The sequence below is a fragment of the Phalacrocorax carbo genome, chromosome 5 (assembly GCF_963921805.1).
Source record: "Phalacrocorax carbo chromosome 5, bPhaCar2.1, whole genome shotgun sequence".
NCBI classification, from domain to species: domain Eukaryota; kingdom Metazoa; phylum Chordata; class Aves; order Suliformes; family Phalacrocoracidae; genus Phalacrocorax; species Phalacrocorax carbo.
The window spans coordinates 70,134,471-70,160,488 of NC_087517.1; the positions used below are offsets into that span (position 1 = coordinate 70,134,471).

The 26,018-nt window shown below is 59.0% G+C and overlaps 1 protein-coding gene across 1 annotated transcript in view; it reads left to right on the forward strand.

The window, feature by feature from the left end:
* The window catches only part of TMEM138 (transmembrane protein 138), an 83,880-nt gene extending 61,451 nt beyond the window's left edge, over window positions 1-22,429 (forward strand). Inside the window, exon 5 of the mRNA XM_064453067.1 lies at window positions 22,386-22,429. Coding sequence (XP_064309137.1) covers window positions 22,386-22,414 — 29 coding nt within the window. The 3' untranslated portion in view covers window positions 22,415-22,429. The remainder of the gene's footprint in view (window positions 1-22,385) is intronic.
* The last annotated feature ends 3,589 nt before the right edge of the window (window positions 22,430-26,018 follow it).

Consider the following 26,018-nt stretch of genomic DNA (forward strand, 5'->3'; position numbering starts at 1 on the left):
CCCCGGCATTGGGGTGCCGGCACTCGGCGCTGCCTGTTCCAGCGAGGCTGCGGGGGTGATAAGGCACCCAGTCTCATGCTCCTGACTCACGCCACGGGCTCTTTGTTGTCCCTCCTGGCGTGCCTCCTGCCGCGGTGCTCTCGTGGGGGCCAGGGGCTTCTCCCAGCCCCTCGGAGCTGGCGACAGCCCATCTCGGGGTCGGTGCCAGGAAAGCCGGTGCCCGCGCGCGGGCGGCAGCTGGTGCGCCTCGCTGGGGAGCCGCGTGCCAGGCAAACTTCTGCATGTACACCCAGGCGAAGCTCTTCCAGCGAGGGGGCCGGGTGCCAGCCTGCTGCCGGCCCTTCGGGACCGCGGGCGGACTGGGGACGAGGGAGCAGCCCTCTGCCCCGCTCTGCTCAGGGGCTGGCAAAGCCTCCTCACGGGAATGTGTAGCTTTATTTTCATCTTTTTTTTCCGCCCTTCTTTGTGGGAACCTTCTCATTAAACCCTTGGCACAAACCCTTGCTTTCACTCTGCTTTTCTCCGCTCGCTTCCCACACACTCTTCAGCAAGCTCTAAAATCCCCGTCCCCGCACGCACAGACATCCCGGCAGCACCGTAACCTCCCGCACCCACACAGCCGCTCTCCGCCGCCGCCCGCCATCATTTCCACCGGGGCCAAGTGGGTGTAAAACGTTGCTGACTCACGGCAGAGTCGGGCCCGGTGCCTCGCCGAGTGCCACACGTGAGCCCCCGCCACCGGCCGGGCTCCCTGCTGCGGGGCCAGCACCCATCTGGGTGCTCAGCAGCACCTGGGGATGCTTTTCCCTGCCCGTCAGGCCACCACGGAGGGAGAAAGTTGGCTGAAAACACAGCTCACCCAAGGTCCGGTGTGTGGTGAGATAAACCCCAATTCACGCTTGCCCTGCAGTCCCCCCCATAGCTCCCTGCCCCCCCCCCCACATCACTCCCTGCCTCCCCGTGGTGGAGATATGAGCTGCCCCCAGCCCTGACCTCTCTGACTGTTCTCCCAGCATATGACCCTGCAAACCCCTGCCCCACCAAAACCCTGTTCCCCCAAACCCCTGGGTACCCCAAATAATTGGCAACTGGACCTCTGCCATCCCAAAGTCCCAGGCACCCCAAGCCCAGCCCACCGTGGCCTCTCTGCCCTGGCTACAGGGGAGGGAGATGCTCCTGTGGCTCTGGCACAGTACAGGGGCAGCACCATGGGGACCACGGGTGTCCCCCCCAAGGCTGGCACCCTCCTGCCCGCTCCCCAGGGCTCGGCTCAGGGAGCAGAGCATCCCGGGCGCTGCGGAGAGCAGCTCTGGCTTCCAACGCCAGCTGCAAACCTCACTGGCAGCTTGGGGAAACCACAGCTCCTCCGCCAGTCCCCAGCATCCTGCCCTGGTCCTTCCCTGCGGCGCCAGCCCCGGTGCGGGGAGCTCCCCCAGCCCGGAGCCACGGCTCCAGCGCGGCCAGAGCTCCACCAACTCAACCCAAATTTCTCCGTGAGGTGCCGGCACAGGGCTCCCCAACAAAGGCGGGCTCCGCTGACAAATTGCAGTTTTCAGTTCCCAGCGCTTTGGCTTTCACACTGTTCAGAAAAGAGTCATTATGTTCCTTTCTTCTCCCTTTCTCTTTTATTTTGTCGATGGGGAGAAAATGGATATTTCTTATTCTCCCTTCCCACTGAACGGGGAGAACCTTTTCTTTTTTTTTTTCCCCCTCACTCAAGCCTTTTATACAAATTAATCTTTGGGCTGAGGCCAAGCCTGGGGAAAATTCATCTAAAATGATGAAATTTTCAGAGCCTAACGGGAGTAATTACAGGGGGTTAGAAAGCAAACTATTTCGCAACTTTAACAAGAGCAGGCTGTGACCCAGCACTTGTTACAGCTAATAAAAATGTTAATGAACCGGCAGCAACCACGGGGCTCTCCCATCGCTCCTTTTTCCTTCTCTGCCGGTCCTGGTCCTCCGGCCGGGGCGGAAGCGGCGCCTGGCAATGCGGCGCCGTGTTTGCCTTTCTGTGCAAACACCGTGCGGGAAAGAACCGGTCAGGCGGCTGGGCGGGATGGGTGACCGCCGGGCTCACACGGGCGGCTCCCCGCGAGGCTGCCGGTGCGCCGGCGTGGGTCCCCGGAGAGCGCCGTGGCTCCGGGGAGGCGCGGGAAGGTGAGCGGCAGAGATTTGCTCCGAGAGGATGCTCATCCCTTCGATGAGTTATTCTGGCGGATAAATGATGCTGATTGACAAGCTCGCCAGCCTGTGTATGAGCGAAGCACCTCAAACACAGGCCGGGGAGCCCGGGGGGGGTCGGGTCAGCTGGAAACCCACCCCCAGGGGCCGGCGAAGAGCTGAGACCGCAGCAGACCCGCTTTAATTTGGGTGACATAGGCCAGGGCCAGTCTCTCCCTCTTGACCAGCCATGCTTCCCGCTGGGAGACTGGCATGTGAATAATCGGCCCGGTGGCGACTGAACGCCCTGGCGTATGTTTTAATTACCGAGAGAACATCCATCATGTGCCACTCCTGTGGTGCAGCTGCTCAGCACCACGTTTGCTCAGAGCTCGGAGGGAGATTTCCATCACGGTCAGCGCTGTTTGCCGTGGGCACAGCCTGCCTGTTTGCTTTTTGTGGCTCGTGCTGCCAGTCCAGCCCTTCGGGGGCTACACGCTGCTGGACGTGAGGCTTCTACGCCGTGCCGTGCCACACCACGCCACGTCACGCCAGCCACACCAGTGCAAAGAGAGCACGTCCCTGGGTGCAGGCCAGCGCGGACAGCGGTGACACTTCGATGCCCAAGGTGTGGCAGCTCTCTGAGAAGGTGTGTTGCTGATTTCAGAGTCTTCAAGCTCTAGGTTGAAGCCGTCAGGGCTCTGGATGGTGAGCTGGGAAGCTCCGGCACAGAGTGTGCTGGCTGCTGGGATACTGCCCATCCAGCCCCGGAGCTGTGCTCTCCGTTGGAGGAATTCATTACTGCTCCTTTCCCAGGCAGCAAACATTATTAAAAGAACAAAAGAAATGCAAGCAGAAACATGAATTATAATTAATGTGCAATGCTGGAGACTGTGGCATGGCTGGAGAGGTGGAAGCCGGAGCCGCCACGGTGCCATTCCCTGCAGGCCCAGTTCAACCTCGCTGACCCTGAGCTGCTTTCCAGCCCCCCCCGAGCCCCCCACCCCAGACTGTACCCCATATTCATGCCCCAACACCCCTTTGGCCCCGGGCAGGTAAACAGGGTTTGAGGGAGGACGAGCAAGAGAGAGAAGCAGTTGTGCTCCCAAAACCCCTCCGACCTCCCTGGCCTCATCCTGAGTGTCCCTCGGTGCCGGCCGCTGCCAGCCCCCTTTGTGGGGAGGGGGTTTCATGTGCTGCCTGGGGGATGTCACATCTCCCCTCTCCTCCTGCCACCCCGGCCCCACTCTGTGCCGCCACGCAGCCCCATTTGAGGTGTTTATATACCACGGCTTCCCGGCTACCCGATGCTTCTTGTCTCTTTGGGAGGAATTTTGGCTAAATATACTTCTGGCTAAGCTCTCTGCTCTCTGGGGGGTGGCTGCCTTCCCCAGCGTTAGCGGGGGGCTCCGGTGGGATTGAAATGTAAGGCTCCCCCCCGCGCTGTGTCGGCACCTCCACGGGGGCACACGGGGAGCCCCGGCAGCTCCGGGACGGTGATGTGAGGAGCCAGGACGGTGCCATGGGGGTGACCAGCCTGGCTGCTGCTGGTGCAGGGAGGAGGACTCCGGGCCTGCCGATATCACCGGGATGGCTGTAAAGCACCGAGGAAAGCAGGGAAAGGTGGCAGGTGGGGGCTGAAGGTCGCGATTCGGACTTTGCCCGCGGCATTGCCGGGAGCAGCTGCTCCGCAGGTGAGACAGGCGCTGAGGCTGCACCGCGGGGCTGGGTTTCTCCCCGCTGGCCCCGAGCCCACAGCAGCCGCGGGATGCAGGGAGACCCTATAGGTGCAGCAGTGCCCTGGGAACCCCTGCGGTAGGTTTCGGCCAGGGCTGTATGTGTCCTGCTCTCCAAAACCCCGCAGACAAGGTGGGCAGCTCGGGGCAGCTGCCTCGAGTCCACACTTGTCCTTTCTGGCAATATGGAGCCAAAAGCCAGGCTGTGCCGGGGTCCTTCTGTGCAGCCGGACCTCTTCCCCATCTTATCCTTGCACCCTGCTCATGTCAGGCAGTGTCTCTTCTCATTTGAGATGCCATTAAATAAAGGGATAGATGATTGCTGGAGCACTCAGCCTAAAATGAAGGATGTGTGGTCACCCATCGCCTCTCAGCCCTGCACCCGGGAGCGGGGGCTGCTGTAAAACCCCGGCCGATGCCGGCATCCACCCGGGGACAGGGGGAGCGATGCAGCGGCCGCCCAGCAGCCATCGCCCGAGGAGGGCTTTCATCTTCTCGGCCCTGGGTATGGAGTCAGGTTTCGATCAATGAAGAAGCGCTCGCTCCAGCCCCGCCGCCCTGACTCAGCAGGTCCCCGCTGCCCGGCTGGCCGGCAGGGCTGGGCACCGCGGTCGCGTCCCGGGCGCCGGTGGCTCCCAAAGTCACCCGGGGATGGCCGCTGCGTCGTTGGGTCCTGAGCGGGAGGGCTGGCACCAGCTGGGTCCCCAGCGAGGGGTTTGGGAGTGACATGTGCTCCCACTGCTTGGGGTGCTGTCCCCAGGGGAGCTCGGAGCAGCAGCAGCGGAGCACAGAGAGCCCCGTGGGGGTGTCTGTGGTGGCCCCGCTCTGCCTGCCAGGCACTGCAGGGGCACAAGCCGTGCTGGGCTCAGGACAGAGCCTGGGAGCCATTTGCAGCAGCATTGGGCCCCGCTTTTCCCTTTGGCTCCCGCCCAAAGCCTGTTGAATCCCCATATTCTCTCTCCCGCTGCTTTCAGAGCCCTTCAGGGCTGGCCTCGGGTCATCTTTTTTTCATGAGCACTGGAAGGCGTTGGCGGTCGATGGCTGGAAAAGGCAGCGCTGGAAGAAGATGCTGCCCTTGGGCAGGCTGGCAGGGGCAGAGCCACTCTGCTCCGCAACCACTGCCCTTCCTGCCCTCCCCAAAGTGCTCCTGCGATGCCGACGTGGGCCTGAGAGCTCACGCTGTGTCCGAAACAATAGCTCTCCGCGTCCTGATGTTCGTATAATATGCGGTACATGGCTCCGTAATGAACGGTGACCTCTATTAGGCATGCTATTAGTCTCATCAGGAGTTCCTAAAGTACATCGCTGGCGTTTTTTTGGTGGGTAGAAAGGCAGTCAGGTTCTGCCGAGTAACTGTACAATTAGGAATAAATCATTGCTGCTAGAGCAGTCGCTGATGGATCAGAGCCGGTGGGGATGGCTGGGGGTGATGCGCAATTTCTCTTCCCGTGGCTGCTCGCAGCCGTGACACGGCTGCAAGGGCAGGAGCGAGGTTGCGTGGGACTGGCCGCTCTGCTAGAAAAATCTGATAAAGATATAAAAAGAAAGATCTGCCTGAAAATCAGAGAGATAAAAGGGCCAGGGAGAGGACTCGCTGTTACGCTCATCACCCCGACTAGCAGCAGCTCCCCGGCTCTCTCCCGCGTCTGGGCATCCCTGCACAGCCACCACAGACTCACTGCCCCCCCGGCCATGCTTTGGGGTGAGCCCTCCCTCCAAAACCTCCTGAGAGGTTCCAGCCGTGCCAATGAACCCTTGCTTTGCCCTGGCATCAAATAAACCTCTCAAGGCAGCAGCAGGGCGGGCAGAAGTAGCCCAGAGAAGAGAGAGCTCTGGAGGAGACCCCATCCAGCAAGCCCAGAATCCCAGGGGAGGGATGGGTTTGGCTTTGTAATCCCTGTGTGGGACCAGGGACTGCCGGGCACCCCCAGAGCTACGGGGTCTGGCTCAGCTCTGGCACCTAGCTGAGCCCCATCCTCTCAGGGGACACCCACCCGGGAGCGGGGACCAGCCGGTCCCCAAAGCTGAGGCTGAGCAGGGCCCAGCGGGTCGCCGCAGGTCCCCAGCAGGTCTGAGATGGAGAGGAGAGACAAGCCTGGCTGCCTGTGCACGGCCCCTGGCAGCACCGAGGTGGGGGCTCGACGCTGCCCTGCCTTTCCCTGCGACCTCGGAGGGGTAATTTGTGCCCGAGCTCCCTTTCCCCAAGATGCAGGGAAGCGCGGCGCTTTCTCTCTCTGTCGCCACGTGTGATGCCAATCTATAGCCCTCGCCATGCCCAAGTCTGCATCTGCAATCCATGCCCACCCAGTGGGCGCTGCTCACAGGAGCTCGGGCCCCAGATCTCCCCACGGGTGTCCCCAAAACCTGCTGCCCCAGAGAATACCCCGGAGCAGCCCGTCAGCTCGGGGTACGTGTCGCCGGCAGATCCCGAAGGGCTGAGCCCGGGGTGGCAGCTCCGGTGCTCTGGCCGGCTGCGAAAAGAACTCCGGGAAAGGTGTGAAGCGGGGATGTGGAGGGGAGAGCGTGTGGGAAATTCACGCCGAGCCGGAGGAGCGCGGAAAGGTGATGGCGCAGGGCAGGGGTGATGATCCATGGCCGAGTGCTGCCACATCCGCTTGTAAACCAAACGCCTCTGTTTTGCTGCAGGTGTCGGAGCAAAGTCCAGGCCAGCCGCTGTCCCTGCGAGGGCTGGAGCAGCTCTGGCAGGAAAATCCTCCAGCACCTGATGTATCCAGAAAGCCAGGGCCCCTGGGGCACGGAGGAGCAGGGAACAATCCCTGTCCCAGCTACGGGAAGAGCAAAGGTGGGAAATCAGCTTGACATCCTGTCCCGGTGAAAAATAGGCATCTGCGGAGGAGCGTGCTCCCTAATGCAAGTGCTTAGGAGAAAGGTTTCTAATAGCTGGCGAGCAACAGGGGTTTATTAAGAACAGGTTGTGCCAAACACCTCTAATAGCCTCCTTAAATGTAATCAGCGATGAAGGAGATACGGGAGCACAGGGCAAAGCAGCTCCGCACCTCCCAGCCAGGCGGTCGCTCCAGGGCCACGGCGCTCGCATTAAGAAACTGGCCCTTTCCCAAGCAGCTGAAGACGCCACCGCATGCGTCAGCCAGCGGCAACCGTCAGCGGGAGCCCTCCGCCCCGGAGGGGGGCAGGTGGGCAAAGGTGCCCAGGGGCCGTGAGGACGCCAGCAGCCCCGGCGGGGTTTGGCAGCATCGAGATTTGTCGTCCAAATGAGATGCGGAGAGCGAAAGGAGCTGGAGAGGGGGGACCCCGAAGGCAGCTGGGGCTTGGAGGGGCCGGAGGGGATGGCTGTGCTCGAGGAGAGGAGCTGACGGCCTCTTTCCTCTGTAGAGTGGGTGAAGGGCTCAGGACTGTTCTCTGCCAGCAGCCCCTGGGGTGAGGAGGAGGAGGGGGCCGTGGCTCTGCATCGCAGCTGAGCAGCCAGTGAGCAGAGATAACTGGTAATGAGGGGATTAGCAGTTATTAAATGGTAATGACCATGCTCAGAGTGATCGTGGGGAGTCGGACACTTCAGGGCATGTTAATAACCTCTTATCCCTGGCTGCACCGCCGGCTGGGCGGTGGGGCTGAGGGGACGGCGTCCAGGTGGGCATTGCAAGGAGCTCCCCACACCCCGGGATCCTGCGGGAGCCCTCACACCCCCCGGCAGCCTCACCCACCCCCCGTGTGCGACCCCGAGCAGCCACCCATCAGTCCTGCAGACCTGGTCCGGGACGGACACACGCTGTTCTACCTGTGGCAGACCCCAGATGGGGTTGTGCCACGGTGCCCCACAATCCTCCAAGGTCTCTCGGTCCCTGCTACCCCCTGGACCAGTGCACTCCATCCTTGGCTGATCCCCCCACCTAGCAGGGGGACACAGGCTTCACCCAGTCCTCTCTGCACAGGGGACAGCATCAGAGAGCAAGGCAGCAGCCCCTATCCCATCAGATTTCTCCCCAACACCATCGCTAGAGCATCTGGCACCTGATTTTGTGGAGAGGGAGGATTTGTGTCCTGCAGCCGGGGAGGAGGGTGCTGGAGAAGGCTCCCTGAGGCAGGCTGGTTCTGCTCTGCACCCACTCACCGGCGCTCAGCCCTCACCCAAACACAGCAGCCGCCCCAGGAACACGACCTGTCGGGCAGGGAGAGCTCGCAGCGGCTCGCACGCCACGGAGCTGCTGGCCGGCAGATGTTGGGGTTGTTAATGCCCTGCATGCTTTCAGCAGCCTGCGGGTTCCAGTATCACGCGCCACTGCCTGACACCGGTCCCCTCCTGCCCCCGCCATCCCCGAGGCTGGCAGCAGATGTCCGGCACCGGGCCCCCGCGGCGTTCACCATGCTCTCCCTTGCCCCGCAGCTCAACCGACATGGAGAGACCAGATGGGCCGCCAGCAAGCGGCCCCGATGCTCCAGCGCAGCGCAGGAAAGCAATTCCCGGCGCGGCGGGGAGTGCCGTGCAGACGAACCCGCTCACGGCACCTCCGGCCCCGGCACAGCTGACCGAGCCCGTTATCCCCGTGCGGATGGCGCGGGACCGGATCCACGGCGCAGCAGGCTGCCTGAATTCCCAAAGAGGCTTTAAAAAGCAGCATCCGCCTGCCAGCGCTGCCGAGCACCTGCTGCCTTCGCCTGGATGTGCGAGCCTCGAGCGTATTTTGAGAACGGGCCATTTAATTGCCTAAATGTGGATTTGCAGCGCTTGAGCGGTGCCTGCCGCTCTCCCTGAGTCCCCTCTGAGAGCTGGGATGGAGCAGGGGGGCCTGGCATCCCCCAGGCTCCGGGGCCGTCCCCACGGGGGGAAGCAGCAGCGCACGGCCGGGGCACGGGCAAGGCAGCGTCCAGCAGCAGGAGGGTCTGCGACCGTCGCAATTAGGAGCTGTATCTCGAAGCAGAGGCAGGAGCTGGAGGAGGTTGTGGGATGGATTAGAGCAGCACGAGGGTTTGCCATTTCCTGATTTCTGGGCTCTTGACTCCATGCACGGAAGGCGCTTCAGGCTTGGATGTGCGTGAGCTGGGGCAGCGCCAGCATTTATTTGGGCTCGGTTGTGTCTCGCCCTCATTAGTGGCAGCTCGACCTCAGCAGAGAGGGGGCTTCTCCATCCTTGGGCAGGGCTGGCCTTGGGGCTGGTTTCTCCACCCAGCTGGAAGATATCCCTCCTGGTACACAGGGGGATGGGATTGGGTAAGGGATGGGATGGGGTATGGGATGGGATGGGAGAGAATGGAGTGGGGAGAATGGAATGGGATGGGATGGGAGAGAATGGGATGGGGTGGGATGGGATGGGATGGGATGGGGTGGGATGGGATGGGACAGAATGGGGTGGGATGAGATGGCTAAAGTGCCCCTCTGAGGAGCATCCAAGCAGCATGTCTCCACCCATTACTGATGTTTTGGGGTTCCAAGTGTGGGTGAGCCCCTGCTCCCTCCTGGCCAGCAGAAACACACCCCAGGGCAGGTTATTCCCGCAGAGTGATGCAGGGGGGAGCACTGGGGCTGAGCACAGCTCTCCTGGGTCTGGGGGGTCTCACCAGCCTGGGGGGGGGCTGCGGGCAGGGTCTGAACCCTGCTGTGGAGGCAGGAGGGGCTGGGGGCTCAGCCTGGCCGGCAGCAAACAGCCCCAGCCTGGCAGCTCCTGTGCCAGAGCCAGGTACAAAGGGCTGCGTGGGGGGAGCACTGCAAAAGGCTCCTCTCCCCCTTCCTTCCATCCTCATCCTCTCAGCACATACGGGGCTGGCATGGTGGGTCTCCCATCCCTCAGGGGCTGCCATGGTCCCCGTCCCGCCCCGGGGAACTTCTCCGCGCGTGACTCAACCGCTGCTGCTTCCCCCGACGGAGTCCCCCTCCAGGGCTGAGTGTCACCCGCTGACGCAAATCCTCCCACCTCCCAACGCCGGGTACCACATTTAGAAAGGTTTTATTGGCGGTGTCAGGGAGGAATCAGACGCCCCCGGCCACCGGTGCAGGGGCTGCCGTCGTGCTCCCTGCCACCGGCCCCGGAGGGGACGGGCGTGCGAGCCCCTGTGCGTGGGGTGCCGTGGGGAGGAAGCCCCCAGCCGTGGGGCAGTGGGGGGCTGCAGGGGGCTGTGGCCACTCAGCCCTGTGATGAGGTGTCCCGTCCTCCACACTGGGCAGAGCACATGGTTTCGGCAGCCATGCAGAGCTGCAGTGAGGATGGTGGAGGGCTGCTGTGAATAACCCACTCCGGCAGCAGAGCAAAAGTCCACCTAATTCCAAAACCTGCACGCAGCCTTTTCCCAGCAGCGCGACACCAAACTTCAACTCCCGTGTGCACAGGGAGGACCGTGATGGCGGGGCTGGACAGGAGTGCGGATGCAGGTGCCCATCCTGGGGCTGCTCCCACGTCCCCCAGGCCTGCATTCTCAGCAGTGATGTCCCATGTCTTGTCACTCTCCTGCCACACAAGAGCCAGCCAAGGGGGAGCCCCGTGGCAGCAGCACAAGGCAGGAGCCCGAGCAGCTCCCGGAGGGCTCTGGTAAAGCCCCAGTCTGAATCCAGCTCTTCCCGGGTGGCTTCCCGCAGGCTGGCAGGGGAGATGTGGTGCTCCGAGGGGTGAGAGCAGGGCTGGGGTCAGAGCTTGGCTCCTGGCAGCCCAGGGGTGCTGCAGCCTGGACTCCTTCCAGCATCCCTGGAGCACAGCCCCAGGGACAGATGTGAAGGGCTGAGGTGAACCAGGAGCACCGGGATGTGATGGGAGCACGAGAAACGCCAGGATACACTGGAAGCAACAGGAGTACCGGGATGCACTGGGAGCACCGGGATCCCTGGGAGCACAGGGATGCTCCAGGGGCACCACAAACCCTGGGAGCACTGAGACAAGAGGCAGCACCGGGATGCACCGGGATGCACCGGGAGTACCGGCCGGCGGTGTGGTCTGAAAGCTCCTCCTCGTGGTTCCCATGGAGAACTACCGGGCACCGGCAGCGGCCACCGGGAGAGCCCCGGGCCGAGGTGCGAGGCGGTGGCGGGCCGAGGGGCCGTGGCACCGTGCATCCCTCCCACCCCGCAGGGTCGCGGATTTCCACCCTGGGAAACGGTGGGGTGATGGGGACCCCGAAGCGGGACGGGGCTGGGGCTGGCCCCGCAGCCACCCGGGATGGGACGACGGCCGTGTCCTGGCTCGCTACCCACGGGAACCCTGCCAGCGTGGGCCACCATCTGCACAGAGCCACCAGCCACCCCGAAAGAGCCCAGTGCAGCACCGGGGTAGGGTTTCTGCCAGCTTCCAGGAAGGCATTAAGTTAATGCATGAAATATGATTTCAGGCCACGGTCCCTGCCTGGGTACGAGTGTGGGGAGCGAGGCAGGAGCGCTGCAAGTGGAAAATCACTTCTGCTGCGAGCAGCAGTTTCTTTTTTTCTCCCTTGCTGGCAAAGGTATTTAAAATAAAAGGGGGAAAGGAGGAACAGGAACAACTGGGACCCTCAGGGCAGCGTGTAGTTGCATTTCCAGAGCGCTGCGCTCCTTTCCCCGCACCGTGGGGATGCTTGGATGGGCTGTGCCAAATGCATTGCGTCCCCGTCCCAGCAGGTTGTCGTTCCTCCACGGGAAGTGCCCCCGAAGCGCACGTTCCCAGCACCAGCCGCAGGAATCCCTCTCTGCCGGTCCCTCACGGAGGGAGCAGGGCCCGGCAGTGTCACCGGCACAGCTGGCAGCAAGGGGAGAGGAGCAGAGTGGGGTCGGGGTCGTTTCGGGTGCTGGGACCCCGTGGTGGGGTTACACCTCCGCTCATCACCCTTTCCAGCTGATACAAGCGGGATGCGCTGCTGACGGGATCGCACCCGGCCCTGCTGCCCAGCTCGCATGGGAAGGGGTACAGAGCTGCCCCCCTCGCTGTACTGTCCAGTTATAGATACACAAGGAAAAATCAATACCTGGCTGAAAAAAAAAAAAAAAAAAAAAAAAAAAAGGCAGCAGTGAGTTGCTTTTTATAGCAAATCTGTCCCATTTGCATCCTTCCTCAGCCCTGACCCAGGGAGACCGACCTCTGGCTAAATTAGCTGCGTCGTCCCGAGGGAAACAGGCTTTAAAAAGCAGCAGCCAAAGACGAGGAGGTGAGGCTGGCTGTGCTGGAATATTCCACCGCAGCCACCCCTTCCCTTGCTCCTTGCTGCCCCAGGGCCATGTTCCTCGCAGGCTGGTCCCTGACAGCCTTGTCCCCCTCCCGGGGCAGGGCTGGGCAGTGGGACAGGGTGGCTGCCAGCAGCCCTGGCCCTTCTTTCCCCTGGGATTATTTCCCAGAGGGGAGAAGGGATGTGGGCAGGAGCAGAGCCTGGCTAGCCCTTCCCTGGGGCTGCTGTGGGGTGGCAGCCCCCCATGCTGTGGGTTCAGGGAGGGCTACCAAGCCAGAAAGCACTGCAGGGAGCGGGAGCAGGAGGGAGGACTCTGCAGGTACAGCCCTGGGATGGAGAGGGGGTGGCCCTTTCCCCCCCCAGAAATCCCACTCGTGCCCCATCGATTACAGAAGCACCAAGGGAGGGGAGTGGAGCACACCGGCATATCTAGGTCACCAATGTGAGCGGCTAAATGAGCTCCCTCATTAGCTGCCTCTGTCTCCGTATCGCACCTACGTGGGGCTGGGGCGTGCAAATCAGCCTCTGCCCTGACAGGGAGGGGATTTGGAAACCCCTGAGTGGGAGGGAAAGACAGATGGGCCCATTATCCCAATGAGACTGGAGCAAGCTGAAAGGTGGGGAGCTAATTCCGGGGTGGCAGGGTGAGTGGGGGAAAGGCATGGCATTATCAGGGATGGATAGACGGACGGAGAGCCGTGGGAAGGCTCGCAGTTGTGCAGGCTGAGCATGAGCTCCAGCACCCTCAAACTGCCCTTGGCTTGAAGCTTCCCTGCCCTTGGTAGAAAGCTTTTCCTGCTCGGAGCAGTGCACCGGAGGCAGGGCTGAGCCCCAGCTGCCTTCACCAGTTAGCACCGGTGCTGTGCATCAGCCTCCCACCTGGAGCAGATGAGTGCTGGGCTGGGGCTGCCCTGATAAAAGAGCAGTCAGGGCAGGCAGGACTTCTCTAGGAAAGGGGCAGCCTGGCCTCTGGCTCTTTGCTGTGTCCGCAGGGATGGCTGTGACCTGGGGCTCTGCAGCACCTGGAGCTGGTGCATTGGAGGAAGGTGAGTTACCTCCTGAAGCCTGCCTACAGCATGTGGCCCTGTGGATGGACCAGGGTTTTCCCTCTGCCTTCCTCCCAAATAACTTTGTCCCCTTTAGCACTGCCTGGCTGTGACTTACTCTGCCTGGGGGCACCAGCCCCAGGTGTGAGTACAGCCCTGTGCCCTTTGCAGTTGAGCTGCTCATAACCTGGCTGTTGGGGGTTAGACCCAGCTGTGTGGCCATAAAACCTTTTCTTGCTCTCATCGGACGCTGCTTGTTGTGGCTGAACCTCCAATTGTGGCTCTGGGCTGACTTGAGCCCTGCTGTAACATCGCTGGAAGGCACAAGTCGCGCCCCTCCCATCAGAAAGGTGCTTCCCTGACTCTCAGAGGGCTCTTGGTGCTTGAGGCTGTGAGGACACAGCGCTGGTGCCCAGCCAGCCTCTGGCTAGGAGAAGCAGCTGGCTGGCAGAGCCACCGATGCTCCCCATGGGCTGGGAGAGTGTGGCAGGGAGGAGGCAAGGAGGTGCGTCGGGATTGCTGGCTGATATCATCTGGAGTGCAACTGGCAGCCAGAGAGCTCCTGAGGATGAGTCAGTGTCACTGATAACCAGGCTGGTGACCAGGCAAAAAAATTAAAACATTTCAAGGAGAGCCTCTGTTAAAGCTCTGCTTTGCATGCAAGGCTGTGGGGGTGGCGTGATCCCCAAGAGCTGCCCGCCCCAGCCCAGTCCCCCCACAGCTGCATGACTGCTCTGGGACACAGACCCTGGGGGGGCTCATGTCTGAATTGTGCCCACACCCCAGCATCATGCTGGGGCTGCCCCAGCAGCCCCAGGAGCAGGAGCCCTCCCGGCTTCTTGCGGTGTCACCTCGTGCCTACGCCAGGCCCCAAGGTGATGGTGTTAAAACTCTGCTGAAAGGACCTTGGGAAGCGCTAGTGTTGTGCTGCTGTTTTCCTGCTCGTAGCACTGCGTTGGAGGCAGGGATGAGCCCCAGCTGCCTTCACCAGTTAGCCCCAGTGCTGTGCTCCATGCCTTGTGAATGGCTGTAGTACCAGCGTACCTGGGTGACCGGTCAGCACCAGCAGGCAGCAACTGCGTGGTGCTGGGTGTGTAATTGGTGTCACTGCGAGCAGCTGAGGCCGGTGCTTTTAGGATGAGTAATTACATCAGCCTAATTTTGAAAATCAGGCTCTTAATGTCTTGCCAAGCTCATTTGCAGGACAGCCCTGTCGCAGTTGGAGTTGCTGTGTCAATACCCAGGCAGCTGGCAGCCGTGATGCCCGCGCGTCCCTGGCCCCGTGCCCGCCAGAGGTGGAGAGAGCACAACTGCCTGTCCCTCTGCCCCGACCGAGCGGGGGTTTGCTGCCTGCTGCAGTGCCCTGTGCAGGAGGGGACCGGGAAGGCGTGCCCCCATCAGCGCCCGGGCAGCTGGTAGGGTTGAGCCTGAAGGCAGAAGGGATAGAGGACACTGAAATCCTTCGGGATGCTGGGGGGTGCATGGGCAGAAGGAAGCAAAAGGCTTGGGACAGCATTCTTTGGGGTTTTTTTTAAGTCTCTGCATTTAATTTTGCTCATGTCCTTGGTATCTTGGTGGTTGTAGGGTGAGAAGAGAGGATTTGGAGATAAAAATACTTGAGTTTTTCCATGCTTGAGTGAGCTCCAGATGTGCCTCAATGTCCAGCTACCTACGCACAGGCTCTCCCAGGGTCTTCTGCAATACATGATTTTAAGGCAGTTTTCTGCCAGCAAGAGGTGCTGTGCCAGTGTCCCAGGGTGAGGGATGGTTTCGGCTGCCCATGTGGAGGCCAAGCACAGCTGTGGCGTTCAGTGACAGTGTGTCCCGTGAGCTAGCAGGCTGTTTTTGTCACTCAACTTTGTGTCCTGCTTGGAAATGGCCAGTGCCGGGGTGGCGCGAATCGGTCTGGCCTCGCTGCAATCAGCAGCCACGCTGACTAGGTGGTGATGGGGCAAGGTGGTGCACCTGGGGCTTGTTCCCTCCAGGGCTGGAGGTGAGCTGCAATCCCCCTGGCCTGGTTACAGAAGCTCCTCTCCGAGCTCTACCACCCAACACCCGGCCCTTCCCGCTCGCTGCTGCATGCCTGAACTTGAATTTGAGCTGCTGTCACACAGGCACAAAAGGGGCTGGCAAGGAAGGGGAGGGGGGGGACGACTGCGTGTGCTCCTGGCAACCCCCCCCTTGCCCTGATGTCCGGGAACGAGATGTGCTGATGACTTCTCCTCCCTGACAGGACCACTGGGAGAGGACAAGCTGGAGAAGGGCCAGCCTGGGGCCAGCCCATGGCATGTGAGCACTGCTGATATATTATATCTTCTTGGCTTGTCTAAGCATCTGTTTGTTTGTGTGGGTTTATCTCAACAGCAGCCGTAGCAGTTTGGCACGCAATATGGTAGCTGATGATATGTGCATGATATGTGCAGCTTCTTTGAACGTAGCTCCAAGATGTAGCTGCCTACACAGCCAGCTGAACGGCCTGGGCGAGCAGCTCCGAGCTGGCACTCACACCTCTCATCATCATCTCCCCTCCCCGTCCTGGACCTGATAATCCGCGGTGGCCCAAAGCTATTTTGCAGCAAAGCCGGAGAGCGATGGTGGCGTCTCCTGCCCTGCCAGTGGTGCATCTTCCTCCTCCTGAGCATCAGCTCCCTTGAAATATCCGAGGATGTTTTCCCTAGTGCCGGCTGCTGTCGCTCCTGGCGCGGGCATGCCTGCGTGCCTCCTGGTGCGGCCGCGGGTCGGCGCGGCGGGGATGCCGAGGTGCTCCGTGGCTGGAGCCGTGCGGTGCCGAGGCGGCCAGAGCAAATTCTTCCTCCTCCGCTGGGCAGCAGGAGCAGAACAATCCTGTGAAGTGGCTGATCTTGTTCCTGCTGCTCGGGACTCCCCCCCCCCCCCCCGCCAGGGCTGCGTGCGTGTATGCGCGTGGATGTGGGCTCGCTGGGCGTGAGTGCCTGGTGAGGGTCCCATGTGAGCAATTGCTCACCGCGCTGTTGATCTGCAGCTCCTCGTGGACTGCCTGGGGTGATTTCGAGTCCAAGAGGCGCCTGTGACAGTAGTTTGGATGGCAGAGTCACGATTGCTGCCTCCAGAACCCTCCCTTGCTTCACAAGTCCCTCCGTTTTACGCCCTGTGGCTGTGGTGGGTGTGAGCTGCTGGGGAGGTGGTGATGGGAGGCAGCCTGGTCCAGCCCGACGGGAGCAGAGGTTCCCCCCAACCCACAGCTCTGGCTGTTAGACCTCGCACCCCTCAAATCCCAGCAGAGAGCCACTCTGTTCGGCGTTGTACAGCGGTGCGTGTCTCCGTTTGTGAGCTCTGTCGCCTTTGCTGCCAAGGATTTTTTTTAATTCTCAGCTCTTTCCTTTAGAGACTTGTTTATGGCCGTCAGGATTTGACAGGCTCTTGGCATCCCTCCCACCCCCAGCAAATGACATGGTAGCAGAAACTCCCGCCCTGTTCCCGCTTCCCCTTGCCCTGCCACTGCAGTTTGAGACCTGTTGGGAGGGCTGTCTGTGCAGGGAAATCAAGTTGGAGACTTTTAGAGCCAGAAAAGACCTGGCACAGGGATGACAGCAGCAGAAGCCAAAAGGCTCAGATGGTTTTAAATGTCAGGGAGAGGTGTAAATGTATCTCAGAGACAGCATGTCCAGGAGCTACGGTATTTTACAGACAGCCTGATCTCCGGAGCCAGCATCCCCATGGCTTTCCCCTCTCTCGGAGCTGTGACTTTGCCCGGTCGCTGTCCCAGGGCCTGCTGTTGTGTGGCAGTGCTGTGACTTGCCCGTGGCATCCCCAGCTTGGGCGCACGGGGACGGCGCTGGTGTCTGTGGCCTCTGGTGAGGAGGAGCGGGATGAAGGGCTGGCAGGGTGGAGAGCTCTTGATGAGCTGAAGTGCAAGTGCATCTTGTCTCCTGCTGCTTGTGTGACCTTTTTCATCGTGAGATGATCTACCCTGACACTTGGAGGCGGAGGGAAATGGGAAAGTGGTCATCTTCTAGCTTTTGCTGCTGCGTGTTTGCCTGCTGTCCTCTGCCACCCCCCAGAAAAAGAGTTTTAAGTCTCCGAGAGTCAGCAAGTTCTCTGTGCCAGCCATCTGTCCCATTTCCCTTAGCAACCATTTGTCCTTTTCTCCTTCATTAAGTATCTGAAGCAGATCCTGACTGTCAGACCCTCCCTTGTTTCCCTTTTTGCCTGCGTTTGGCTCTCTGGATCATCCCTCTTGCTTGTCACTGTTGCGCAGGCTCCTCACCTAGGAACACGATGCCCTCCCGTGCAGGGGACAAGTCTCTGACTGTGTTTTGACAGGCTCTGTGTTCGCTCTCGTTCTGGGCGGGCTCTGTTTTCTGCGCCTGCCTGCTGGCTATTTCCTTCCAGCCTGATCTTTTTCCAGTTCCTTCTCCTTCACCCTCATCCGGATCCACGTGCTGCTTCCTTAGCCGGCCCCGTGTTTCTGGGGCTGTGCAGGGAGCTGGGGTTGGCACTAGTTATGTCTGCAGCACATCTGGGCTCCGACCTGCCGGGCTGCCTGTTGCAGGGTAAAGATTAAATAGTAATTCCTGGGGATGAGGCTTTGGAGGTTTGGATCCGGAGCTGTGGCGTGTGTTAATTTGATGGCTGATGTGGGTACTGAACTAATGATGGAGTTCTAGAACAAAATAGCTTAAATTATAGCAGCTGAGGTGCATGTGCACAGCTGGGGCCTCAGGGTGGTCCCAGCACCCCATCTCTAAGCACTTGCACACCCATCACCTCTCTTCTGGGCATGGCCAACACAACGGAGCAATTGCATTTCCAGCATTGCCTGTTCGGACTCACTCATTTGTGTGCTGCCTCTGGTCCCTGGCACGAGGCCCGAGCCTGCAGAAGAGCCTAGCACCCCTGGAGATGCAGCATGTCTGCTTAACAGCCGTGCTGCTTCACCCCTGCTGCTTTCCGTTTCTCTCTTCCTGCTGTTTCCCTGTTTGACCCAAAGGTGCACAAGGGAAGATCAGCCTGGGGTTTGCTGCTCCTCTCCCAGCAGAAATGGGTTCTGTGGGGTGAAGGCAGCTCCTAGAGGCCACCTGGATGCAATCATAGAATAATTAAGGTTGGAAAAGACCTCTAGGGTCATCAAGTCTAACCGTCAACCCAACACTACCATGTCTCCTAAGCCATGCCCTGAGGTGCTACATCTACCTCAGCTGAGCTGGTTTGTGCTTCTGGGGCAAGGATAAGGGTGTTGGATAATTATTCTGGGATTTTGGTCTTCATAGCAACCTCTGCTTTGCTCCTAGGGCCCTCTCGCACCTGCCCGATGGGCTGTGATCCCGACACCTCTGTGCACTGCTCTCTGGAGGAGCTGCGCTCTAACTAATACTGCGAGGAGGATTAGGATGTCAATGGGAAGCACAGCCTCTGGGTGAGAGCAGAGACTCCCCCTCTGGCAGTTCAGAGCTGGGCTAAAGCCAAGCAGGTTAGAAAGGTCTTTGAGGTCCTAGAGAACTGTGGGATGGCTCTGCAACCCGGTGTGAGGAGTGGGAAAGGAGCCAGGAGCAGAGCCAGAGAGGAGTCCTTAATGTGAAGCCTTCTGTTTCAGTACAGCTGCCTCAGCTCTGCTACGAATCACCTCCAGAAGCAAGCGCAGGTTCCCGAGCAAGCAGAGAAGGGAGTGCATTTGGCCTAACGAAATTATCCAAGTGCCCTGGCTCCAGCTGCTGCTTTTTATTGCATCTGACTGATGACCAGAGACATGGCAAACGGGGGGGGTGTGTCATCTTCTGTGGTGCAGCGCCTGCATCCTCTGTGCAGTGCCCACATCCAACAGGGGTATTCACAGCCCCTCTTGCTTCCTAGAGAGCCTGGGAGGCTGCAGGTGCTGCTTGGTGAGGAAGAGGCAGACTCGGTGCTCTCCTACGGCTGCTTCTCTCTAGCGCTGACAGGCACAACACAGCTGAACCGTAAACTTTCCTATCCTGCTGCAGTGATTCCCATCGCAGGAGGTGAGCGAGCTACTGGCAATTGGGAAGCAGCTCGTTCTTGGTCAGCCCATGGGGTAAACTCTCGTGGCTTGCTGTCTCTGCAGGGAAGCTGTGTTAATGCCACCTGACCGAGCCCTGCGGAGCCCTGGGAAAAGGCCAGCTCTCCCGCTTGTGGGGGTGAATACATCCCACATCCCTAAAGCTCCTGTTAAAAATCCTGATTCATTTCTGGGCTAGAGCAATCCTTCCAAAAGAGGTTTTAGCAAGGCGGATGGAGCCAAGGGCATTTGAAAGGTGGGCGGTGAGGAAAAATAAGAGAGCGTGTAGGAATTTGGGGGGGGGGGGGGGTGGGTCAAGCAGATAAAGAAAATGACATGTTATTGCACCTGAATTAGGCAGTGTTGTGATGAAGCCGGGGCCTCTGCTGGGCTGCCAGCACTGCAAACACAGCCTCATGAGTCAGGTCCCCAGAATGGGGAGCTTGTGGGTTTGCATTTTTCTTCCCTCTGAGCCTTGAGGATTCATTTCTATGCTTCCTTTTTTCCTGCAAAACCATGAGGCTTTACAATTCAAGGCAAAAAAAAAAGCCAACTTCAGCAGAGGGCAATGCACAGCTTGCTGAAAATGAGGGGTTTGTCCAAAAGGGAGCGTGCAACAGAGCTGGAGGATGATGGCAAATGTACCGACAGCCCAGAGCACTGCTTTAACCACTCACCCGCTTGTTTCTGATGGAGAGGCCACCTGCAGCTGCTGGGCAGGAAAAGGCCCTGAGCTTTGCTAAGCAGCCTCAGCAGTGGTGAGAGAACTCCAGTGAAATGTTATTTAATGTTCCTCTTCAGTGGAGATGGCTATTTACCAGTGAGAAATTTCTGGGCTGAAGAGTCACAGCTTGGGTAATGCCGGATAATGTCCTTGGGAGGGGGAAGCGCTGGCAGGATTTATAGCAAGTCTTTGAGGCTTGGCTTCCATAGTTAGATCTGACACAAATTTAGAAAAGCAGCTGGAGGATGAGTTTGTGCTTGGCATCATTAGCAGCGAGGGCTGTGCTGAATTACCAAATGCAACCTGAGGGAGAAATTGTTTCTAGGCTCTCTGTCAAGGCCAGTAAAATAAATGCGTGTGCACACGTATGTGTTTACTATAGGCCAGAAGTGAACCCACAGCATTATAAAGGCATGTAGTGCCCTGGCTCTGTGTGGGAGACGGCTTGCAGAAGGGAGGGATCCTGAGAAAGCAGCTCTGTGGCTGGAAAGGTGGTCTCACCTGCTGAGGCAGAGCTTGGAAACCTCGTGGCTGGGCAGAAGAGGCGGCTCACCAGTGCACTGGGTGTGCTGGTGTGAAAGGAAGGAGCTCTGCCCAGGAGAAGGAGCTGCCAACCTGGCCGGGAACATGCCAGCAGCGCTCTGCCCTGCCTGCCTGCGATGGGAGCCGGGTGCTGCTCCCCACCTCGGTAATGGTCCGTCTCTTCACGTGCACGGCAGAGGCTTGCCACTGCTGTGAGTAAAGAGTCCCTGCCTTCGGGTGGCATTTCAGCTCCCCGGGCAGCCTGTAAACCCCAGTGTGTCAGTTAGGAGCCTGACTCTGTGCTTTCAGCTTGTCTCCAGAGCGTCTGTCCCCAGGTTAGACTGGCTGAGGCTGGAGTGGTCTCATCTCTGAAATGAGCCTTAGCTTAGAGTAGGAATGAACTTGCTTTAGGGGTTCAGGGACACAGGGTGGGCCAGGAGCAAATCCAGCCACCTGGGCCGCTCCATGTTAGACCAGCCTCTCGCCTTTCGAAAGGCACGAATGGGGGACAAGGCACCCAGCTTGCATCGGGCGGGAGTTCGTGTTTGCCCTCAACAGCATCCCAAGGTCTCTCCCAGGGTGCCCCGACAGCAGTACCTGTGGAGTGTTTGAATCAGCAGTATCCCTGCCTTGACTCGTGCAACGGCCTGGGCCTTTACATGGGTACCTTAGCTGTAAATATGCTTGTAAATTGTTAATGAGCTGTCACTTAAACAGGAGGGGAGGCTGGGTGCCTCTGCACCCTGTACGCAGTGTGGGGAGGTGGCGGTGGGGGAGTGACCGCGCTTGGCACAGCAGCGTGGTACCCCTCCACGGCATGTCCTGGGGTCTGGAGGAACTGCAGAAGGCTCTGACCCAGCTCGGGGGAGGTATCTGCAAACACGCTGAGCACAGGAGAAACACCTTCATTAGGAGAGTGATTTTTAGCTAAGACTTGAGCAATGCTGTTTATCTGCAGTGCTGCAGCAGCTGGTCCTGCTGTGGGAGCATTAGTACCTGCTAGTCCCTGCCTTGAAAGCTCTACGTTGCCAGTGCAGGGGACAGGAGAGCGAGGAAGGAGGAGACGGAGGGCCAGCCTGGGCGGTGGAGGCTTTGTGTGTTGGGCTTACAGCTGCTTCTGTGGGCATCAAGGCAGAGCAGGTTCCTGGGGAGATCTGATGGTGGATAACGAAGAGCCTGGGTAGCTGGTGTGGGGGGAGCTTCTCCTAAGCCAAGCAGGATCAGCCCGAGGGTGCTGGTTTAGAAATGCTTTGGTAGGAGGCGATGGAGGCTGCTGGCTCTGGCTGATTGCAGGCAGGAGCCACGCTGGGTAGTGAAGGAGAGTGGACAGGCAGGCTGAGGAGGCACAGCTACCACGGGCACCGGGAGCAAACACAGGCACTTTATGCTTGATGTGATGGAAATGGGGGGGACAGGGATCCCTCTGGCTTGGGTTTTTTAAAAGCACTTCCCAAATTCTGGTGGTACCTGGCACTGGCACCATCTGAAGGAAACTCAGTGTGGTGTTTCTCTGATTTGGTGGTACTTTTCTGTGGAAATATGGTTGGCTGACATTCCCGAGAGAGTAAGAGACAGCGGGTGAGGTACTGGGGCGTTTGCCTCTGAAGGGAATATTGGGGTAATGTTACTGTTCATCATCTCGTGACGGCCTGTCCCCAGTGACCCTCCCGTTGAGACTTACAGAAGCATCTTGCCAAGACACTTGTTGCAGTCACCCCTTTGAATTGAGCCATGTGAAACAGCGACCGTCACCCAGAGGGCCCTCGGCGAGCGCTGGAGGCTGGTTTCTCCCTGCACGCTGCTCAGGCATCCCGTACCCTCTGCTGCAAAGAAGCTGTCACAGGCAGCAAAGAGAAGGCTTTATTTCCCAATGCATGCAGTGGAAGAAGCTGTGGGATGATCATTTGGTGGGGAGAGTCTGTGCTAAGGCAAAAAGTGATCTCAAGGCAGTTTTAGCCTGCAGGGAGATAGAGGTGAACCTGGCACAACGCCTGCGGCTGCTGCAGGGGTGATGGCGTTCACCCTGCTGGGTGTTTTACAGGGCTTGAACAGGAGATGGGAGGCAGCTGGGTAGCCTGGATGTTTGAACCGCTGTGCCAAGGAGACTGCTGTGCTCTCAGAAGATCCCATGTAGGCTTGTTAATATATTTTTTTCTATGATTTTATTGTAATCCTCATGGAGCAGTTCAGGGAAGCTGGCAGGGCTGGGGCTGAGGAGGAGAGGGGCTTGTTACCACCGGAGTAACGAGCCGCCTGGCTCTGACCGGGAGGCAAGCAGGAGCAGGATTTAAGAGCAGCGTGACTGGATGTGCTGTGCTTGGGGGTGGTGGTAACTAAAACAAATGAATAATAATAAAAAGCTTCCCATGTACACAGCTATTTTTGGTAGCTGGTGGCTCCTGGGTTTGCACATCTCAGAGCCTTGTTACTTCTCCAAATTTCCTGAAGAGGGGTTTGTTTTGCTTTTACGTTTAGGAGAATGTGATCCTTAAGCCCAGAATCCCGCCAATGTTCTTCAGGACACTGAGGTCTCTGCCAAAACGGTGGGCACTTGCCTCGGAGCTATGGAGAAAGCCCCAGAGATGCCTGATGCATCCGCTCAGGTGGAACTGGGAAGGAAGGAGGCTTCAGTACAGGCAGTAGGTTGCAGCAAGTGCCCAGACCCTTCTCCTGGTGAAAAGGTAGGTGTCCGCAGAAGGTGTGCACTGGCTGATGATCTGTGTCAGGTGGCTGAGTTGTAGGAAACAGTGAAAAGGCTGCACAGTATTAGTGGAGCCGAGGCAGAGACAGGGGGTTTCAGAACCATGTTCCTGTAGTGGACACCACTGAGAATGAAGCACCTTGGACCCTGGTGACCCACAAAAGCAGGGCTCCGCTTCAGTCTCCACCCTCCAGCATCGCTTCCAACAACAGATATGAAGCTTCAACAGCTGTAGACACTCACGAGCAAGGTCTCTGAGGCGCAGCTGTACCAGCAGCACAGAGTGGGTACTGTAAAGAGACGCGTGCTCGTAGTGGGTGGGACTCTGTCAAAAGGCACCGAGGTGCCCATCTGCCAACCTGACAAGGAGTCACAAGTGGCTTGCTCCCTTCTAGGAGCTCAGAGCTGAGACATTGCTGAAAGGGTGCCACAACTTGTCACGAGCACAGATTACTATCCCCTGTTACTCTTCCATGTGGGCACAAATGGTGGTATAAGCCAGAGGCTGGGCAGAACCAAGGAAGACTCTAAAGCCCTGGGGGAGTGAGTGAAAAATACTGGTGCCCAAGTTATCTTCTCCATTTTACCAGTTGGAGAAAAATGGGCAGCCAGTAATAGAAGAATAATGCAAATCAGCTCTTGGCTACGTGGCTGGTGCTTCGCAAGGGTTTGGTTTTATGGCAGTGGGACTTCTCCCAGGAACCACAGCCTGTTAGGGAGGGATGCGATCCACCTGTCTAGAAGGGGCAAGGGAACCTTTGGCAGCAGGCTGGCCAACTTGGTGAGGTGGGCTTTAAACTGAAGGGCTTGGGAAGCAGGGGCCAAAGTGACAACGCTAGTGCCATCACATCCAATGGGGGAACAAGCCAGGCCAACCAGAGCAGTGACAAAGGTACCTTAGCTGCCTCACGACATGATAATCAGAAGACCAACCACCACAAGGGTCTGTATGGCTACAGTGGGTCCTTGTGCACCCCTCCAGCAAACCTGCGTGCTCAGTTACCTCTGAAATGCCTGTACACCAACGCATGTAGCGTGGGGAACAAGCAGGAGGAACCAGCCTGGTAGCCTTCTGTGATGGCATGACTGGCTGGGTAAAAGAAGGGATGGCAGTGGGTGTTGTTCACCTCAACTTCAACAAGGCATTTGACACCGTCTCCCATAACACCCTCATAGGTAAGCTTAGGAAGCGTGGGTTGGATGGGAGGACAGTGAGGTGGACCGAGGACTGGCTGAACAGCAGAGCTCAGAGGATCGTGACCAACGGGGCAGAGTCTGTAACCAGGGGTGTTCCCCCGGGGTCTGTGCTGGGCACAATCCTGTTCAATATATTCATCAATGGCCTGGACACAGGGACAGAGCGTCCCCTCAGCCAGTTCGCTGATGATCCCGAGCGGGGAGGAGCGGCTGATGCACCAGAAGCTGTGCTGGCACCCAGCGAGCCCTGGGCAGGCTGGAGAGCTGGGCCCAGGGGAGCCTCAGGGAATTCAACAAGAGCCAGTGCCAGGTCCTGCCCCTGGGGAGGAACAACCCCCCGCACCAGCACGGGCTGGGGGGGACCTGCTGGAGAGCGGCTCTGCTGAGAGGCCCTGGGGGTGCTGGGGGGCAGCGAGGTGACCCTGAGCCAGCGCCGGGCCCTTGGGGCCAAGGGGGCCAGCGGTGCCCTGGGGGGCATGGAAAGGAGCGTGGCCAGCAGGGCGAGGGAGGTTCTCCTCCCCCTCTGCTCTGCCCTAGTGAGGCCACAGCTGCAGGGCTGCGTCCAGGTCTGGGCCCCCCAGTTCAAGGACAGGGAACTACTAGAGATAGTCCAGTGGAGAGCTACGAAGATGGTCAAGGGACTGGAGCACCTCCCGTATGAGGAAAGGCTGAGAGACCTGGGTCTGTTCAGCCTGGAGAAGAGAAGGCTGAGGGGGGATTTCATCAATGCTTATAAATATCTGAAGGGTGGGTGTCAGGGGGATGGGGCCGGGCTCTTTTCAGTGGTGCCCAACGCCAGGCCAAGGGGCAACGGGCCCAAGCTGGAACACGGGAGGTTCCACCTGAACATGAGGACAAACCCCTTCCCTGTGCGGGTGCCAGAGCAGGGGCACAGGCTGCCCAGAGAGGCTGTGGGGTCCCTTTCCTGCAGACATTCACCCCCTGCCTGGACGCGGCCCTGTGCCCCTGCTCTGGGGGTGCCTGCTCCAGCAGGGGTGGGATGGGGTGAGCTCCAGAGGGCCCTTCCAACCCCCGCCATTCTGGGATCCTGTGATCAGCAGAACTGGACAGGTTCTTCATTGATTGCATCCTTCCTGTGCGCTGCTGGCATGTTAGAGATCTCCAGAGCTCTGCCAAGGCTGCCTACTGTGGTCTGGATTTTTCACTACTGGAGAGCTGATATCATTGATTCTAAGGCCATGGTGACAGACCAGCTCTGTGCCATACCCATCTGTGTGGCTGCAGTGTGACATGCTCCAGCTTAAAGAACAATAGAGAGAAAGCCCCCCCCACTTTCCTGGGTTATTCTTCAGCCAAGCTTCCACTGCTCAAGCAGTGCAGAATAGTCCAAGGGCGCGTAGGGATGGTGAAGGCCAGCAATTTATTAAGCCAATATTGCTGCTGAAGGTTTTATGGTGAAACCGATGGTGGTGTGTCAGTGGAGGTGATCGCCTGATGGAGAGGCAATAAAGCAGGCTGTGTAAGTGTACCCCAGTAGGCATCTGAGCTCTCTGCTGTGATAACCCAGCTGATAGATGTATCTTTGAAGCTGTAACTCTGCTCTCCTACATCCCTCCGAAGATGTAGGACTTGTCACTGATGCATGGACTTCTCCGAGCCATTGCCCTGGGCGCTCAAAACCAAACGCTTTCCTTTTCCCCAGGTTGGGGAAACTTGTAAGGCAATGGTTATGCTACAGAGGGTGTAGGTGGGGACCGGGTTCAGCGGGGCTAAAATGGTTCCCCGGGGCTTAGCGAACATCCCCTCTCTTGCGATTCACTCTCATTAATGTCTTAAACAGCTTTTTTTTTTTTTTCTGGGAAATAGTTATTACCACGAG